This window comes from Hirundo rustica, chromosome 12, assembly GCF_015227805.2.
Source record: "Hirundo rustica isolate bHirRus1 chromosome 12, bHirRus1.pri.v3, whole genome shotgun sequence".
NCBI classification, from domain to species: Eukaryota; Metazoa; Chordata; class Aves; order Passeriformes; family Hirundinidae; genus Hirundo; species Hirundo rustica.
The window spans coordinates 18648339-18666894 of NC_053461.1; the positions used below are offsets into that span (position 1 = coordinate 18648339).

Consider the following 18556-nt stretch of genomic DNA (forward strand, 5'->3'; position numbering starts at 1 on the left):
GGGAAAAGGATTGTTTTGTGCCTGTGGATGGAATTATACAAACAGGGAGCTAAAAAAGTGCGGTTTCTCCTGAGGGGCAGCTCCACTCTGTGTTCCCTGTGGCAGGGACACGGAATGGCTGGAGCTGGACAGGGTTAGGTTGGATTTTAGGGAAAGGTTCTTCTCCCTGAAAGGTTTTTCATTCCCAGAGGGAATGGGCACAGCCCTGAGGCTGCCAGAGCTCCAGCAGGGTTTGGACAAAGCTCCCAGGGATGCCCAGGGTGGGATTGCTGGGGCTGGACTCTGATCCTTGTGGGTCCCTCCCAGCTCAGCTTCTCTTGGGATTATTTGGTAAACAGGAGAAGCCTTCACTCCATCCCCTGATTAAATACAACACACAAAATGCATTGTCTGTGAACACAGCATCTCAGCTCCAACCAATTTGAGCAGAAATGTGTCAGGACAGTTCAGCAAACTTCAGGGGAACATTTCAATTACCAGAATGTCAAACACTGTTGGTTTAGCTTCAGAATGTCCGTTATCCTTAAAAATAAATAAAAAAAAAATCAGCTTGCGGAGGAATCAAGACCAAATGGATAGAAAATTCCAAAATTTGCACTAGTCTGCTAACAAAGGAGGAGATTGATGGCACTTGACTATTCTTCAGCTGAAGTCAATATGCAGCCTAAGGGAGTTATTTACTTGTTCTTGGCAGGTGCCTCCCTCTCAAATGAGACACCAAACTTAGACAAACAAAGCTGAGGGAATGAAACCCATCCACAGGGTCTGAAAAAACCCTCAACTGCCTTGAAGTCAAAGCAGATGAGTAGCAGAGGCAAAGAGGAGTTTTGCTTGGCAGGCTGCTTAGTGTCACAAACCACCCTGCTTTCCTCACCCACTGCTGGCACATAAAATACCCCAGATATTTGCATGCAGGTATAAAATCTATTTTTTTCTTAGGATATTCCAGAACTTACTATTCTATTTCCAGCTTTCTACAGCAATGCAGTTGGGTGAATAGCGCTGGGATATTAATTTTACCATTATATTATTTTCTAACTCTGGTTTTTGAAGCCTGGATTAAGTGGGTCTCTGTTTTTATCCTCCTTGCTTCTCTACCACGAGGAGCTTTGCATAGCTTTGATGAGATGCCTTAACCCTTCTATCTTATCAGTGTCTGTGTGCTTGTAAAGAAGTTCATTTCCTATTTTAGTATTTAAATAGAGCACTTGAAGTGTGGGCATCAGCAATCAGAGCAATTCCAGCTATCTCAGACACCACTGCTGAAAGTCAACACGAATGCAAATTAAGCTTATCTGTTGATGAAATTCCACTTTTGCCTGGAGAAAGCAATGGGATTGATTCCACCTCTGCTAAATTTGATTAATCACTTCGGCTGCATTCCTTGCTTACGAACAGATTGACAGGAATCCAAAGCACAGATTTACCTGCTTGCATTCAGTGTTTGGTCTGAAGTTACACTCTAAGACACGAAAACTCCTACAAAGCCTGGGGTTGCTGTTTAGAGGTGCTTTTAATCTTTGAAGCCCGAGTGTCACAGCACATTTGGTGCTAACCAGACAAGCCTCACCATCACACCATTCCTCAGTGAATGCTGAGAGCTGCAGGAAGTATTTTCTAGCTAAAAATATCCAGTGCTGGCACCACAGTGGTCCTGGTTTGAGACAGAAAAGAGAAGGGAATTGCAGAGAACTGGGAGAGGCAGCTCCAATGTATTTACTGAGGATTTATTTGCTCTCAGCAGGAAAGTTTGCCTGGTTTAGGGGTTTGTCTGGCTTTGGTGTTGGTTGCAGGCATTTTCCAGTGCTACCCCCTGAACAATGCCACTGGATCTGGGAGGAACATCACACATGGCAGCACCCACAGGAATCTCCAGAACTGGTGATACTGACATAAGAGAAGTTTTACAACCAAAGGGCTGTCAGAAAACTCCCCAAACTCTCCTGAAGTACCTTCAGTCTCCTCCGTCTTTTTGGTTATTTTGTTCTTGTTCCCCACGCTGAGAGTGAAGGCAGGGGAATGGAAAACTTGACTGAGAGATGAGGAGAGAGATAAGGAAAAGGAAGAACAAGCACAGATGATGGGAGAAAAAAAAATACTTTATTTTTCCTTCTTCATCTTATTTTCCTTTGTTTCCTCTCTTTCTTCTCTCTCTGTCCTGCTTCTATTTGAAGTCAAGGCACTGCAGAGTAATGAGGAGGCAGAAGGGGACCCCCATTGCTACCTGACCCAGGCAGCAGCCAGAGGATACCGGTGCAGGGGAAGGCAGGAGAAAAGGGATTTTCCTTTCTTTTCTCTCTTCTTGGAGAGCTTCACAGTGGAACAAGCCAAAAAAAAACTAATTTCACCCTGTACTGCTGCGTGCTCAGTGCCAGTGTTTAGCACAGCAGATAATGCGAGCATGGAGGAAGGAAATGAAGCAGATGTTCTCACGTGAAAAAAAGAAGGATTTATTACAACTCCCCTCCGCAGGGCACCTCTCTAATGCAATTTGAAATCGTTCCCACTCAAGTCATGGCAGCCTTGCTAAAAGGAGCCTTTCCAAGGGGCTGTCCTGCATGCTGAGGTGTCCCAGGAAATCTGTCACTCCTCCCTGCCACAAGGAATTGCAATAATCCCGACCCCAGGGAGCGTTAGCGCTCTGCCCTCTCCCCCTTCCAGCTCATGTCCTGTCCCTGCTCCATGCACATTTTCTGATGGATGCTGAGGACTCCATCCAAAGCCAGATAATCTCGCTGGATTTTTTTCCACTGAGCAGGCTGGGAATCAAAGTTCCTAATTAGGAGTTTGCAGGAAAAAAAGTAACGAGAGAATGCAACCTTCTGTGCTTCTCTTGCAGTCCAAGTTGTGCTGCCATGCACATCTGCTGGGGGAATTGCTGCAGGATCAAAAATGCCTGTTTGGGTTGGAAAACATGCATCAAATATGGAAAACTTGCACCAAATTTGGAAAACATGCTCCAAATATGGAAAACATGCTCCAAATTTGGGAAGATCAAGGTATGTGGAGGAGGTGATATAAAGTAAGATTGATTAGCAAGGAATCACAGAATGTCCCAGGTTGGAAGGGATGCACCAGGAGCGTTGAAGTCCAGCTGCTGACCCTGCACGGGACAAGCGTGGTGGGCACAGGGACTGGAGCCAGGCAATTTCCAGGCATGAGGAACAAAGAATCCTCCATGGAGGGATTTCTGGGGTTATTTGGAGTGGGAAGGTTCATGTGGGTGAGAGCACCTTGGAAAAGTGGCTGATGCTTGGCCAACTTGAAAGATGAGGCCACAAACAACTCTGGTTTAGCCATGGGATTCTGGGACTAAGGAATATTGCTCTTTCATTGCTCCTGTTCACCAAGAGCTAAAATTCTTCTCGGATTTTCAGTGACAGGGAAATCTGGGAAAGAAAAGGAAAAGCTGAAGGGTCACGCACAAGTGGCAGAATGCGACTAACACATCAAAAAGACAGGAATTCTCTATGCTCTGTGCTATTTGGAGCAGGGATGTGGGTCTGGGGCTTCAGTGAACCACACCCAGTCCCCATCACTGTCACTCAGCCTGGGGTTAAATTCACCAGCCCAGGGAGGATTGTCCCAGGTTTCCTGCAGGTCCACGGGGAGCCCAACCAACAGGCACAAGAAATTAGAGGTGATGAGACCTGGCTGGGGTCTCATCACCATGGGGTTTGGAGCAAGCCAGGATAGTGGAAGGTGTCCTTGCCCATGGCAGGGCGTGGAATGGGATCAGCTTTAAGGTCCCTTCCACCCCGAACCATCCTGGCATTCTCTGATTCCATTTGGGGGGTTTTTGGTCTCTGATTCTATTCCAGGGTTTCTGAAATCCAACCAGGGCCATGCTGGTGTCAGCTGCTTGTTGTCTGGACAGAATTCTTTAAGATTACCAGCAGATTTTATTGTCCTTGTGCTTCTGAAATGTGTTCTGACAGGCAGAGAGGGAAGCAGCTTCCTGCAAGTGAATGAAACTCCCACACAGAGGGCAATTGAGGGCCTCCTGTACTGTTTAAATTCTACTTAAATCCCATATTAAGGGCTTAGTTTTACATCTGGAGTGAATTTAGTTGTGTGAAGGGCTGAGTCAGAGCTCCTGACGGTGTCTGGATCATAAAAATGATGATCAATGGCGGGATTAGGAAAGCGGCAGTGTGGCCATCCCATCCAGCTCTGGAAGAGCTTTTGTGTGATGTAGCAGAGTTACAAAGATTTCGTAAAACCAGCAGAACTTGGAAGATAAAGAAATTGGCAGCTGTTTTACTTGGCAGTTCTGTTCCTTTTCTGCTTTTCTTCCCCATGCACACAGAGGTGCTGTTGCCCAGTATTCCCTGGCTGCCAGTTCTGGGATGTGTCACTACAAGACATTTGGGCACAGGGTGGTTTTGTCCCTTTCTTCTTTGGCCATCACAGAGGAACATCTGCCTCACATTTAATCCTTGAGTGCGTTACAGACAGGGTAAAACAATTTTTTTGCTATTTTTGTGTTAAAGGCAGTAACAGCTCCTGAAAAATCCTCTGTTTTCTCTGGAATCTGTATGATGGAGTATAGTTCTGTTCAGATGGCTGTATATATTTACATAAATAAATATTTGTGGTCCCAATTGCAGGGATTGGATGCAAAAATAATTCTATTTTTAGGATGACAGGAGAGTTTTAAGATATAGGATGGAAGAATTCTAGCGTCATGTTTTATAATTTCTAATAATTTTCTTTTCCACAATATTTTAATAAGACTATTCAGCTGGATTGTGTAATTTTGTTTTGATCCAAATAGTTAAAATATTATAATGGCATTTATTTGATTTCCAGTTAATTGTCAGTCAACCCTGAAGCTCATTTATATCAGCATGCAGATAAGGAAAATCTTTTAAGCACAGTTTATTAAATGGCAACACCATTAGCATACAAATTGTGCTCAGAATAGAATAAACAGGTACAAAGATCATTAACATATGATACAGACAGTCAGATCTCAGATGGGATTCAATGGGACCTTTTCAAAAATACCAGGGCTGTCAGCAGCAGGGACAAGTCATTCACTCAGCCAAACTTTACTCACATTTCCATCTGCATAAATCACTGCTAATTCCGAGTCACCCGGGAGTTGCGCTCATCTTTCTGCCCCTCGCTCGCTTCCCTTTGTAGTTTTTAATGCAGCCTCTCCTGCTCCTCAATCTTGGTAAAATTAGAGGAGTCAGATATTGTCTCAGTGTCTGGCAGCGTGTCTGGAGAAATTTATAAACAATATATCTTTGCACAGCCTGGAAATAAAAGAGGGGGTTTGCTCCTGAGCAGCAGAGGGAGGCTGAGCAGACATGGTTTCAAATCGGATTTCTCAGATAATAAAAATTACTTTGCCTCTGATTTCATCAGATCCAGATTCCTCCCTTTTTATCAACGCAGCGCCGCGATGAGGCTTCAATAACTCTGGGAGGTGTCAGATGTCAGAGGCAGGCGGGAGACAAGGACAGGGAATCTTTACAAAGTATCCGGGTTACTTTATTTGGAAAAGAATTTCACCCTTGAAGGGAGAGCTGTCCCTCTGGCAGTGCTGAAACCTGCAGAATTCACCCAGTTTTCCACCGATCCAGCTCAAGGTGGTGATGGGGATTTCAAAGCCCTTTTCTGTTCGAATCCATGCATTTCATATCCATGAATTAACAACGCCTCTCTCCCAAAAAACAGATTGTCTGAACAATGCAGCAGTGCACAAAGCTACCCCTGCTGCACTTTTAAATCTAATGACTTGACACCTCTTTCTTTTCTCTGATTTTATTTCTTCTATCAGCCTTTCTAAATACATATTACTCTTTCATGCTCTTAAGATCAAAGCAAATAGCCATCAACAATCTTTTGTTCACATGAGACAACACGTTCGGAGATGGTTTGTTTGGCCTGGTTAATTAAAAGCTGTACCTATCATCCCTGCTTGATTTCTCAAGTTCTTTACTTAAAAAGTATGTGTGACAATTTTAATGAGCTCTCACTTCTTCCCCACAGCTTCGTGGCTCCTGCACAAACTTTGCAAACTCTTCTTTTTGAACATCACACGGAGCTCTGACTCCAGCAGATCCCAGGGAAGATGTTTGTTTTCCCTCCCTGCACCTGGTGCTCGTCTCATCTCCTGGTGGAGCCACTCAGAGGGGAATTTCAATATTTATATTTGACGGGTTTGAAGGAAAAGAGGGACAGGTTAGATTAAGAATGAAGGAGAAATATTTTACATTGCTGGTGACAAAACACTGGCACAGGGTGCCCAGAGCAGCTGTGGTTGTCCCTGGATCCCTGGAAGTGTCCAAGGCCAGGCTGGAAATTGTGGCTTGGAGCTTGGGACAGTGGAAGGTGTCCCTGCCTGTAGAACGGGATGATCTTTGAGGTCCTTTCCAACCCAAACCATTCCATGATTCTATACGGAATAACGTTTCTGTGTGTTCCAATTTCTCCCTGGAACTCTGCAGGAACAGTCAGAGCTGGATTTCCATCTCTTCTTTTGCTCACAGCAGCGTGGTTCAATTGAGCTGTTCACCCAGAGGTAGCACCAGGCAGGAGGCAGCAGGAATCTGATCAGGATTTAAGGATTTTGTAAGTCGGAGATGCCTAGAGTTAGGCCCCTCTTAGGCAATCCCTTGCTGCCTCAGGGCTTTATGAACAGCTGGGCCCTGAGTTCCTCCTTCTCCTCCCTCTTTCACAGGGCTGCATTTGTCAAATCTGCTTCAGGTCTTGTGCTTTTGGGCCTTTGACAGGCGTTTATTTACTTATTGAGAGAAGTCCGGTCTTCCTGGCAGACAAAATATTCTCCTCGCATTGTGTTGGACAAGTTAAACTTTTCTGTCTCCTCACAGCACTTGGAATTACCTTGTCTTGTGATGCAGCTGCTAAGAAGTATTATCTATTGCCTTCACACAGCCTCAAATGCGAAAAGGAATGGTTTCTAGCAAGTCTTTCAGCAGGTGAGACGTGCCTTTCACAGTTTCTTCTTAAACCATTTGTCAGAGCTTGATCCAAAGCCCATTAAGGGCAATATTCCCATTGCCTTCTGCATCACAGCTCCCTGATTGGAGAGAGAAATGGGAGAGCACAAAGTGCAGCCCCTCTGAACACACCCACGGCACAAAGTCCTGGCTCTGAGGGAGTTTGGGGCAACTTTGCTGTTCTTGGCACCAGGGGCAGCGTTTCACAGGGCGTTGTTGTTTTTATTCCTGCATCTGAAATACATCGCCTTGATTTTCTGCTCTGCTCTGTCTTCCCATCCCTCTCCTGACACAGACCTCAGGACAGCTGGAAATTTCTCACTTTTTTTTTAATGTTTTGTTTTTTAAATTCTCTTCCCCACTAAACTAATTACTCTGGATCCTTTGTGCTCTTACACAAACTCTGCCTGAGTGTCTTATTTACTGCTCGCTCTAATTGTCGTTAGGTAGCGTGACCTGTTTCAAACAACTCAGGAGCTTTTATTTAGCAGATTTCCTCTCTGCTAAGCTCCATTTTGATCCATTGAAAGAGCCATTCCATCCTCAGCCTGCCCAGCCATTGAAATATTGTTTCAGAACAGCATTTCCTCAGATCAAACGTGACACTGTCAGCTCTTGTGTGGGTACAAACCCCTCTCAGTGGCTAAATGAGAGAGATGGGAATTATCAAGGTCTCAATTCATCGTGAAGAACGCAGGGATGAAAAATCGGAGGCATGACCAAACTTCAGTGAAAAAGCTGTAACCAGAATCCACAGGGGCTAACACAGAGCTTTCAAAGCTTCTCCCCTTTGCTATTCTGTATTTTACAGAGTGTTTTCTTTTTCTTTTTTTTTTTTTTTTTTTTTTTCCTGTGTGTTTACCTACATTGAAGCTTTTGGCAATGGAGATTGTCCTTTTTTTTTTTTTTTTTTTTTTTTTTTTTTTTTTTTTTTTTTAATCCTTTATGCCACTTCTGGATTTTAATTTGCACCTAAGATCTTTTAGTAAAAGTAACAGGTCATCAATATTTGATGGAGAGAAAGACACGGAGGTGGCTTGTTATGAATTATTATTCAGGTAGCCAATTCATGAACGTTTGCTGATTCACACTGGAATCTCTTTGGATACTGCCTGATGAACACCATACGTTACCCAGCCACTCGATTGCATCCCCTCTTTTATCACCAGCAGTTTTTCTGGTGGTTGGTGCAAGCTGATGGGAAGAAATGCATCATTAATGCAAAAAATATTGCAGAGGCTGAAGGGGAATACTTGGAAATGTTTCTTCATATTCAAAGCTGCCTTTGGAACAGAGTCATGGGTGTGTCCCCACAGAGAGGGAGAGGACCCAGGGCTGCTGTGTTGATGCACTGAGGTGACACCAGCTCTGTTCATGGGGTCAGAGGATTGTGGAATATCCTGAGCTGGGAGGGACCCACTGGGATGGTGGATCCAGCCCTGGCCATGCACAGACACCTCAGATCCCACCCTGGGCATCCCCTGGAGCAGTGGCCAAATGCTTCTGGAGCTGTGGCAGCCTTGGGAATGTTCCCATTCCCTGGGGAGCCTGGGCATTCTCTGGGGGAAGAACCTTTCCCAAAAATCCAACCTGTCCCTGACCTGACACAGCTTCATTCATCCTTCCTTGCCCAAAACCTCTCATTGAGCTGATGCATCCCTGGATTGAGGAAGGCACTTTGCTCCTTCCTGTTTCGCTCTGCTCCAGTTCCACACGGCGGATTATTAAACCTGAACTTATTTCCTGGCTGCACCACAAGTGGCAAACCCAGAGCTGCTGCAGTACCTGGTGATTATTGCCAAGGAAACAAAGATTTTTCACTCAAGCCTAAATCCCTTCCCCTCTCAGCTGCACACCCCGGTGACAGCGTGCCCAGCACCACGGGGACATCTCTGCCTGTCCCGGTCCTGGAGCCACCCTGCCCTGCTCAGGAGCAGGTCTTCGTGCAGGGAAAGGTCAGCTGAGTGTGGGAGACACGAAATTAGGGGGATATAAGCGAGAAGATCCCCAGAAATCTGAGCTTAGTGCTCCTCCTCCCCAGCTGAGATGTTGGGAGGGTGTAACAGGAGCAGGACAAGGTCTGACGCGTGTTCCACTTGCAGTTACAAATGTAGAAATGCCAGAATGGGAAACAGAAACACACTGTGATGGAGTTGGTTTTTTTGTGTGCTTAATGGTTCTGATGCCACTGCCAGCTCTGACTTCTGCTCTTGTGATTGTTCATTTCCTTTAATAATTCAGTACATCACCCAATCTTATGTTGTTAGTAATAAATATTAAATACCCAAGCTGTGATGCATGAATTAGATATTTTCTATTTTATGAAAGGAGCCTTGTATTAGAGTTAAATGTCAGTTAAATGAGGGATATAAAAAATGATGCAGTGCTGCTGTGAGTGAATGGAGCCTGGTTTTCTGTGGAGTTGTGGCTTGCAGTGAATTTTTTTGAGTGTAAGGAAATGTGGCATTTGGGTAGGCAGATTCTCTGATGCCTATTGAGGACTGAGCTTTGTGGCAAGAGGAGATGCACATAGAGACCCTGACCCCATTTTCATGAAAATTCCAGGACCTTTATGTCCTAAATTTCTTCTAAACTCAGGAAAAAAAAATTGTACAAGTTCTACATTTACCAAGTGCAGGAGGTGGATGTTGAAGAACTGGGGAAAAAAGACCCCAAAATATTACAGAATTATATTTTCTGTGCTAAAGTTCATTGCTAATTCAGCTTTGATTTGAAAATCTATTTTAAGATGAGTGTTCTATGTGATTCTGTAGGAAATCCCCCAAATCCTGAAGTTCTACCCTTGTATGTGACAGCAGAAGGGTGCCAAGCACAGCTTATCCAAGGAAATCATATCCAATCCTTGTCCTGACTTACACCCCAAAGCATCTTGTTAACATTAAAAAAAAAACCAAACCAAAACTTTGTCCATAAAACCCAGGAGTGGTCCTGAAATTACCATTAAATGCAATTTCCCCAGTACTCTGCAAACTGATACAAACAGCTCAGTGACTCCAAGGTGCTTTGAGGGCTCTGTGAGACAGTGATGGATTTGATTTGGTTCCTTGGCTTGCGAGGTGGCATTTGAGCATCTCAGCCAGTCTGATAATATCTTTTAATAAACCTGACAGCACTCCACGGGCAGCTGGGCTCACAGACAACCTTAGCTTGGCTTAGGAGCACTGGGATCTATAAAAAAACCTCACAAAACCATGGTAAAATGGAACACAAGTAAGTAGCAAGTTGAGTCTTTTGACTTTGTCTTGAGATTCCAGCTTTTGCTGTAAGAAAGTCACATGGAAAAGTGAATGATCAACCCCAGTTCACCAATAAAACATCTCTAATACAGAAATTAATAAGCAGCAGAGGTGAAAATTGGTTAACACATGTTCAGCTTGCCGTAGAAGAGAAAAATCATAATGTCAGTGTTTAAATATTAAAAGCAGTGCTTCATTTCTGTTACTGTTCCCCTTCCAGAAGTCTTTTCTTAATTTCTGTTTTTCTGTTGTTGCCCAGGAAAGCTGTGGATTTCCCATCCCTGGCAGTGCCCAGGGCCAGGTTGGACGGGGCTTGGGGCAGCCTGGGATGCTTGAAGCTGTCCCTGTCCATGCAGGGGGAGGGATGAGCTTTAAGATCCCATCCAGTCCAAGCCCGTCTGGAATTCTGGGATTCCATTTGGTTTGTTTTTCCCCAGGGTGGTGTTCCTGGAGGATGGCAGCCTCAGGATCTCCAACATCTCCAAGGTGGATGCTGGGGTTTACACTTGTGTTGCCACGAACCAGTTTGGAACTGCCAGAAACTCAGGGAACCTGATTGTGAAAGGTATTTCAGCATTTCCTTCTTTTGTGCAATGAGATGAGCTTTAAAGACCCTTCCAACCCAAGACTCTCTGATTTTGTAACTATTTTTTTAAAAAATATCCTCATTTTCAGTGGTGTCAGAATGTTTGACGTGGCCTGCGGTGAGACCTCATCCTTAACTTTGCAAATCTGGCAAAAATCTTTTTAATATTCACCTTCTGACAGAGCAATTAGCACTGACACAGCTCAGAGTGTGACCTGTGATGGTGCTGCAGCACAGCCGGCAGTGAGAACACCGAGAACTTCAGGGTTTCAGCAGCTCTGACTTCATTAAGGTTCTTCCCCCTTTCACATGTCCCATGCATTGTGGCAATATGGAAACCTCCCATTAAAACATGAAAAAAAACCCATTATTTTGTTTGGCATTTAGGAAGTTTATTAAAACACCGAATAACTACACGGTATAAAAATGATCTTGTTTGCAGGGAACATTTGTTTTTGTTTCCCCTCTGGAGAAGTTTGGGCTGTTCAATTATAGGCCTCATTGCTTCAGCATTATTTTCAACTGAAATGTCAGAACTTGGGAAAGCATAGCTAATGTGCAAATTAAGTTTATTGCTGCTCATTGAGTTGTTTATTCTTTGTGGGAGAAGTCTTTATTACACCTCCAGCACTCACATCTCCCCTCTTTTCTCCTCTGGAATGGAGTTTGTCATATAATGCATGTTTGCTGTTGCTAAGCAAGATAGATGGATAAGGCAGAACCAAGAGCTTTTAAGAAGCTTTTAAAAATATTTGAGGTGGAAGTTTTGAAGACAAGCCCATAAAAGAAGTAAAAATATCACCCAAGTGAACATTCTGCAGTAGTGGGGATAAGGAGGATATAGCCAGAGGTGTAAGAGGATGGGAATACCATAATAAATTAATTTATTTTTCGTTATCACTGCGAAAAAACACACCTCATGCCCAAATCCAGTGTAATTCTCAAAAGGACAGTTTTCAATATTTATTTGGGGGAGATAAACAGGTTCAGGCCAGTAATAAAGGAGATTTCTTATGATAACAGCAGTGTCCAAGGCCAGGTTGGACACTGGGGCTTGGAGCAGCCTGGGACAGTGGAAGGAGTCCCTGCCATGGCAGGAGTGGCACTGGATGGGATTTAAGGTCCTTCCCAACCCAAACCTTCCCAGAATTCTCTGGTTTAAGAATCACCTAAATTCTGGAGCTAAACTGTGATGAGCATTGAACCAACCCAGCTCGTGCACTTTTCCTTCTCCCCCTCCCAGATTATTTTCAGATCACATTAATATTGTTGAAGTGATTCTGCTCTCATTTTCTACATGTGTCTAAATTCTCACCACTTTATAACACTTGCATGCACAAAAGCTTTATTCAAGGGAATTGCCTACAACAAAGTGGTTGTTATCTCTAATCTGTCTTGCCAGTCATATCAACAAAAGTGAAGCCATACAAACCCATTTCTTTCCCCTTCAGCGAGCTGCAAGTTTGGGTCTCGATGTAATGGGTTAAAAACGATCAAATAAATAATGTTCCTGCCTGGGAACGTCTTTGAAGCTGTAACTCGAGTAGCGCTGTGGAGTGAAGTACCACTGACGTTAATATAGATTAAGGATGTTGATGTCTAAAGTAAGTGGAGGTGAGCAGCAATTTTGGTTTTTTGCTGCAGTTTTCGGCCAGGAGAATTCTTCAGCTTTGAAGAACCATGGACACGTTTTTAAGAGGAGACTGTACCTTTGGACTGAAATCATAACTATTGCTTATGGGCTTTATGAAGTAATATAATTTAGGGTGTTCCTAATATAAATATAAATTGATTTAAGGTGTTTCTCTCACATCTGCTCACTCTCAGGCACAAAACCTGGTCGTGGGGCTGGTGCTGCCATAGGATGGTCTAAAATCATCACTGTATTAGAGAGAATCCCCTTTATTACAGAACATTTGGGCCAATTTGAAATCATTTCCCGAATGGCACAAACCTCCTTCAATAACCACCATTTCTGTGAGCATTTGAATTTAAAAAGGTCTCATTTTTTTTGTCTCCTCAGAAAGGACTGTCATCACTATTCCACCCTCTGACACAGACGCAACAGTTGGAGAGAGCATTGTCCTGCCATGCCAGGTGTCCCACGACCCCTCCCTGGACGTGGTCTTCTCGTGGTCATTCAATGGCCAGAGGATTGACTTGAGCAGGGGAATCCACCACTTTGAAAGGATTGGAAGAGTGAGTTTCCCAAGCTCCTTGATGAAACTCTTTGCCACCGCCTTTACACGACACCAATGTTTATCATAATTCCTCCCTCGCTGCTTATATGCCTGGCAAATCACTGTTTCTTTAGAAGGGCTGCAGCCATTTATTTTTCTTCCCCAAATTTCATAAAGGCGCTTGAGTTATTTGTGAAGCCATAATAAAAATGTCCCCATGAAAGAAACTGATGAGAGCTATGAATATTTTAATTTAAAAGCTGAATTTTTTATTAATATTGAGCAATTTATTAAAATACCCACTACAAGAAAGCATGTTGTGAGTGATTAGTTTACTTTTTTTTTTTTTTTTTTGTATCTCTCCAGGGATCTTCTGGAGATTTGATGATAAGAAATATTCAGCTGCACCATTCTGGGAAATACATGTGCACGGTGCAAACTTCTTTAGACAGACAATCTGCAGCAGCAGATATAATTGTGAGAGGTATGTCTGTGATGGAGACACGCATATCTTCTAGAGGAATCAGGAATTTTTAACATCAGCTCTTGTTTAAATGATTCTCAGGATGTCCATTCCACATCTCAATAGTGAAGTGCTTTCTTTCTTTTACTCTTGGTCCCAAAATTGTGGCCAGCATGATCCTGGTGTTCAGCCAACCCAGGAGAACCTCTACAGTCCTGCCCTGGTCTCTTTGGCAAAAATTTTGGGCCACACAGATCAGAGGGAAATCCTATAATCTCAGCAGTGTTGTTATTCTCTTCAGGCATCTCTGGGTCACCGTGCAGGCTGGGAAAATCAAAAGACCTCATTCCTTTCCCCTGTTTGGAGATAATATAAAATAATATTTTCTAACTCAGCTTTTTACTGCCTGCAGTGAGGAAAGGCTGTCACGGGAGCAGATCTGTAAACCCCAAGAGAAATCAGAAATACGTGTAGTGCACCATCCTGCATTCTTTCTTGATTGCATTCAGTAGGAATTCTCAAAATGTTCGATGGTTCAACAAAACACAACATTGGGTGCCTTGCTTTGACAGACACAAAAAAGAAATCATTCCTTTGTTTGTAGTTTTCATGTTAGCGACATCAAGACATTAATTTTCCTGACTCATAAAGATGTAATCCAGGCATGGAGCCATCATTTAGGGATTGTGCAGTTTCTATGACACTGCAGCTTCATGAATAATTCCTCTGACTTGAGAAAGTAAGAGTTGCCCCACCCATTCCAGCGGTGAATCTTCTCTTCCCAATGCCTTCCTCTTAAAATGCTGGTCATGTCAGGCCCCCCAGGTCCACCAGAAGATGTTAAAGTTGAACATGTTTCTAGCACGACTGCTGGGCTGTCCTGGAAGCCTGGAGCAGATAACAACAGCCCAGTGCAGATCTACAGTGTCCAGACCAGGACTCCCTTCTCGGTGGGATGGCAGGCGGTTGCTACAGGTGAGCAATCCGGGAGTTCTCTTGGACTTTTTATTTTGTATGTGCCGTTAATAACCTCAAAAACCCACTGCTGGTGTCCTGTTTGCCTTCAGCTCCCGAGGTCATTAATGGCAGGACTCACAAGGCCACCGTGGTGGATTTGAGCCCCTGGGTTGAGTACGAGTTCCGCGTGGTTGCCAGCAACAGCGTTGGGATTGGGGAGCCCAGCAGGCCCTCGGCTCTCCTGAAAACCAAAGCAGCAGGTAAGGGCCCTGCTTCCTGCCAGGTTTTCCCACCTCCCAGCTGTGGGAATTTCACTGCAGCAGAGCCACTCATTCCTGCAGGGTTATTTATCCAATTCCACAGGCAGGGAACCATTGTGATCCACGTGAAGGGGTTACTGGGTGGGGCTTGGAGCACCCTGGCACCGTGGAAGGTGTCCCTGCTGCGTGGGCTTTGAGGTCCCTTCCAGCCTGAACCATCCTGGCATTCCATGAGAAAAGCTGGAGTTAGCCCATGTTCCTACCTTGGTTGTGTCCCAACCAACCTTTCACTCAGGCAATTCATTGGGAGAACAAGTTTTGTTCTCCCAATTAAATCCAAGTTTTTTACCCTGCTCAGAGTCGGGCACGTGGAGTGATAACCACTCTCTGAATATCCCTTGGCTGCAGAGGTGTTTGATATCTGAGCATCTAGAGGAACGGGATAATTTTAATTTTGGACATTGGAGGAAATAAATGACAGCATCCAAAGCCCAGTGATACCAACAGCTTCTACTGACTCCAGAGTGGAATCCTTTCTGTTTGCCTCACCTTTACTCATTTATCTTCTGGGACTTGGAACCTCACGGGAAGCTGCTTCATTCCTGGGTGACCAGCACTGTCAGTCCTTTGACCTGCTCAGTTTGGTACAATTTATTTGCAGCCCAAACCTGTGGCTTGTTTTATGTTCCTCCCAGCCTCCTGCTTATCAACTCTCTCCCACCTATAAAATCAGTGTTTATAGGATGGAAAGCAGTAAAATGGAAGCAGCTTTTATAGTCCACTTTCTCTTTGTTTATCTCATTTGCCAAGCTCTGAAGTTTGGAAAGCTGCATTTCAGGACAGAACTCAAAATACAGTATTGTACATTATACAAAAGGAAATACATTTCTTTTCGAATGTGGAATCCATTTGTTTCTGGGAATAGAATCCCAGAATGGTTTGGATTGGTAGGGACCTTAAAGACCATCTAGTTCCAACCCCCAGCACCTTCCAGAGAAGGTCAGATTTTTTAAATTTCCCAGCAGAGTATCTTAAAAAAAAATCTCCATTACATGATTGATCATGAAGACCAAATTAATCTTGTGAAGGTTTTTGTTGCTGTTAACACCGTGGGGCTTTGTAAAGTGGGATATTCAAAACCAGACAGTCAGTGAAAGCTTTCATCTTTTAAAGCTTTTATTTATTTATTAGAGGGATTCACTAGACTGGGGCGACGAGGAGAAAGAAACAATAAAATTGTTGTTATTTATCATGGCAATAACACAAGGAAGATTATTTCCTTACAGCACAGCTCTGTCTGAAGTTTAACAAAAGGGACAGAAAGACTCACTTCAGGTTTTAGCTGCTTAACTCCTGCACTGCTGTAAATCCTTCTGTCTCAAAACTTCGCAGTGCAGTGGGACAATGTCAGCTTTTATTAATTTTTCAATCAAGATAGGAAACTGAAATCAGCAGGGCAGTGTGGACAGCAAATACATGCCCAGGAAGGGGTGAATTTGAGCTCTGCTGTTGTAATAACTACTTTGCCAGCTGAAACCTGAGCATTAGTAGATTTGTGGATGCAAATGAGCCACTGTTCATTTCATTAAAATAGAGCTGAGAATTAATTGAGCCTCTGTTGGTGCACTCAGCTGTAAATTTTCATCTGTTTCTCAGCCCTGACCCAGTTGAGGCTCTGCTGAGCCGCAGCACAAAAAAAAATTTCCCCGTGCAAATGTAGTAAGTACCAAACACATTTAACACATGAGCTAATTGAGCATCACTTGGTTCATGAAGCAGTGAAACACCAGGCTTGAAGGTTTCTTTTGCCTGTTTCCATGCAGTTCTTGTCAGTCTGACATTATTGGCCTCTGATATGCCCAAAGACATCGATTGTGGGTGACAAAAACTACCAGCACTGCAAAACCCTCCAGAAGAGCCCAGGCTGTTTGCACTTGCACTCACTCTCATGGCTGCACAGCAAAGTTATCCTGAAAGTCCTCCCATTTCTAGAAGAAGAAATCAGATAAATGTTTATATGTGGACCAGAATCTGGAAATGATAATGGGTTGGCATCATTTGTTTTGGTGAATTTTAAGCACTGTTGCCTTTATTGCCACCCCTGGAGCGGGGTCAATGCATTTGTCAGTGGGAAGGACAAGCAGATATGGCAAAACCTGCCAAAAATCTCTGAAAAATAGCTTCTGAGATGTAAATGTCCCACCTAATTCTCACCCTACACATCAGCTTTTCAGATAGTGAGCGCTGAATGAAGACGACAAAACAATCTTGAAATTTCTGAAAATAGGGTTTGGAGGTGGCACCAACAAATGTCCTGTAGAGGGTTCCTGTCTCTGTCCGTTCCAGGGATGTCCTCTTCTCTTATACTTCTCCAGCAGCTGAAAAAGAACAGATATCATAGAATGGTTTGGGTTGGAAGGGACCTTAAAGAAGAAACATAAAGTAAGAGGCCGGAAATGCTGATATTTTCCTTGCCTCTCCACCATGAGCCCCTTCAGCCTCAGCAAAGTTCCCTGATCTCAATCCTCTCCCTTTGGTGCCACACACCTGTGGAATGCTGGAGAAATCCAACTCTAATCAACCAACTTTTGGACACTGACAATCTTGGGAGAAGCAGAAAAGCAAATTGTGAGTTTTGAATTTTCTCAGAAAAGCATACAACCAATTAAAAAAAATTAATATATTGCTCCAACAACATGTTTACTGAACAAATGCATAATTAGTAAATCAGTAGTGTTGCAGCTACAGTCTGAATGGAACATCATTTTGCCAATTAGTTGATGAGGCATAATAATGTCAGATACTTGATGCTCCCAGCTCTTTAATTAATTTTTTGAACCAGGGTACTCGTGTATCAAATGCATCTATGGCTTCAGCCTTAGAAAATGTGTAAACATCATCTCAGTTCATTTCAAATGGGCTGCTGTGCAGTGCAATCCCTGTCCCACCTGTTAAGAAGTGGAATGGCTGCAGGTGAGGTCAGAAATGCTCTGATCACCCTCTTGGAAAGGCGTCCAGGATCACTGAGTCCAACCTTTGGCCCATCACAGCTTTGTCCAGAGCTGGACACAGCACTGGAGGTGTGGCCAGTGCAGAGGGACAAACACTGCCCTGGTCCTGTGGCCTCACTGTTGCTGATCCAGGTCAGGTGACCTTGGCCTTCTTGCCCACCTGGGCACACCTGGCCTCATCTTTAGCTGCTGTCACCAACACTCCCTAGTCCTTTTTTTGCCGGGCAACTTTCCGGCCACTCTTCCCCCATCTTGGAGCTCTCCATGAGGCTGTTGTGACCCGAGAGCAGGACCCTGCATTTCACCTTGTTGAGCCTCACTCCACTGACCCCAGCCCATGGATCCAGCCTGCCCAGATCCCTCCTTCCAGCAGATCCACTCTCCCGCCGAAATCAGTGCCAACTTCCCGAGTCCCTTTGTCCAGATCAGCCGTAAAGACACTGAACAGGCTGGCCCCAGGACTGAGCCTTGGGGAACCAGCTGCAAGCACCAACATCTTTCCTTCCCCAGTTCCTGTGGTGGCACCCACGAATGTCAGCGGAGGAGGAGGGAGCCGCTCCGAGCTGGTCATCACCTGGGAGGTAATTCTTAGCCCAATTAACCTCAGTTCTCTAAGGGGGGAGAATCCACCGGGGAAACCACAGCCCTGCTGAAATCCAGAGAGGCTTTTGGTCACTGGCTTCGGTCAAGCCTGGATTTCACCCCGGATGTGGAGAGCAAACAGCAAACAGTAAGATGCACAGCAAGTTTTCTGTGTTACAGGGAACAATTTATAAAAATAAACAGTTTAAGAGGCGTGTTGTAAAGATGTTTAGAAGTCTGCATAACCCTCTTATCTCCATTGTACAGGAGGTGCTTAACACATTAA

The 18556-nt window shown here is 44.2% G+C and overlaps 1 protein-coding gene across 2 annotated transcripts in view; it reads left to right on the forward strand.

The window, feature by feature from the left end:
* Positions 1-18556, forward strand: part of CNTN6 (contactin 6) — a 123385-nt gene that overhangs the window by 94708 nt on the left and 10121 nt on the right. For both annotated transcript variants that reach the window (XM_040076140.2, XM_040076139.2), the window contains exons 12-17: positions 10669-10796; positions 12841-13016; positions 13364-13481; positions 14277-14435; positions 14528-14677; positions 18199-18269. In XM_040076140.2, the coding sequence (XP_039932074.1) occupies positions 10669-10796; positions 12841-13016; positions 13364-13481; positions 14277-14435; positions 14528-14677; positions 18199-18269 (802 nt within the window). The remainder of the gene's footprint in view (positions 1-10668; positions 10797-12840; positions 13017-13363; positions 13482-14276; positions 14436-14527; positions 14678-18198; positions 18270-18556) is intronic.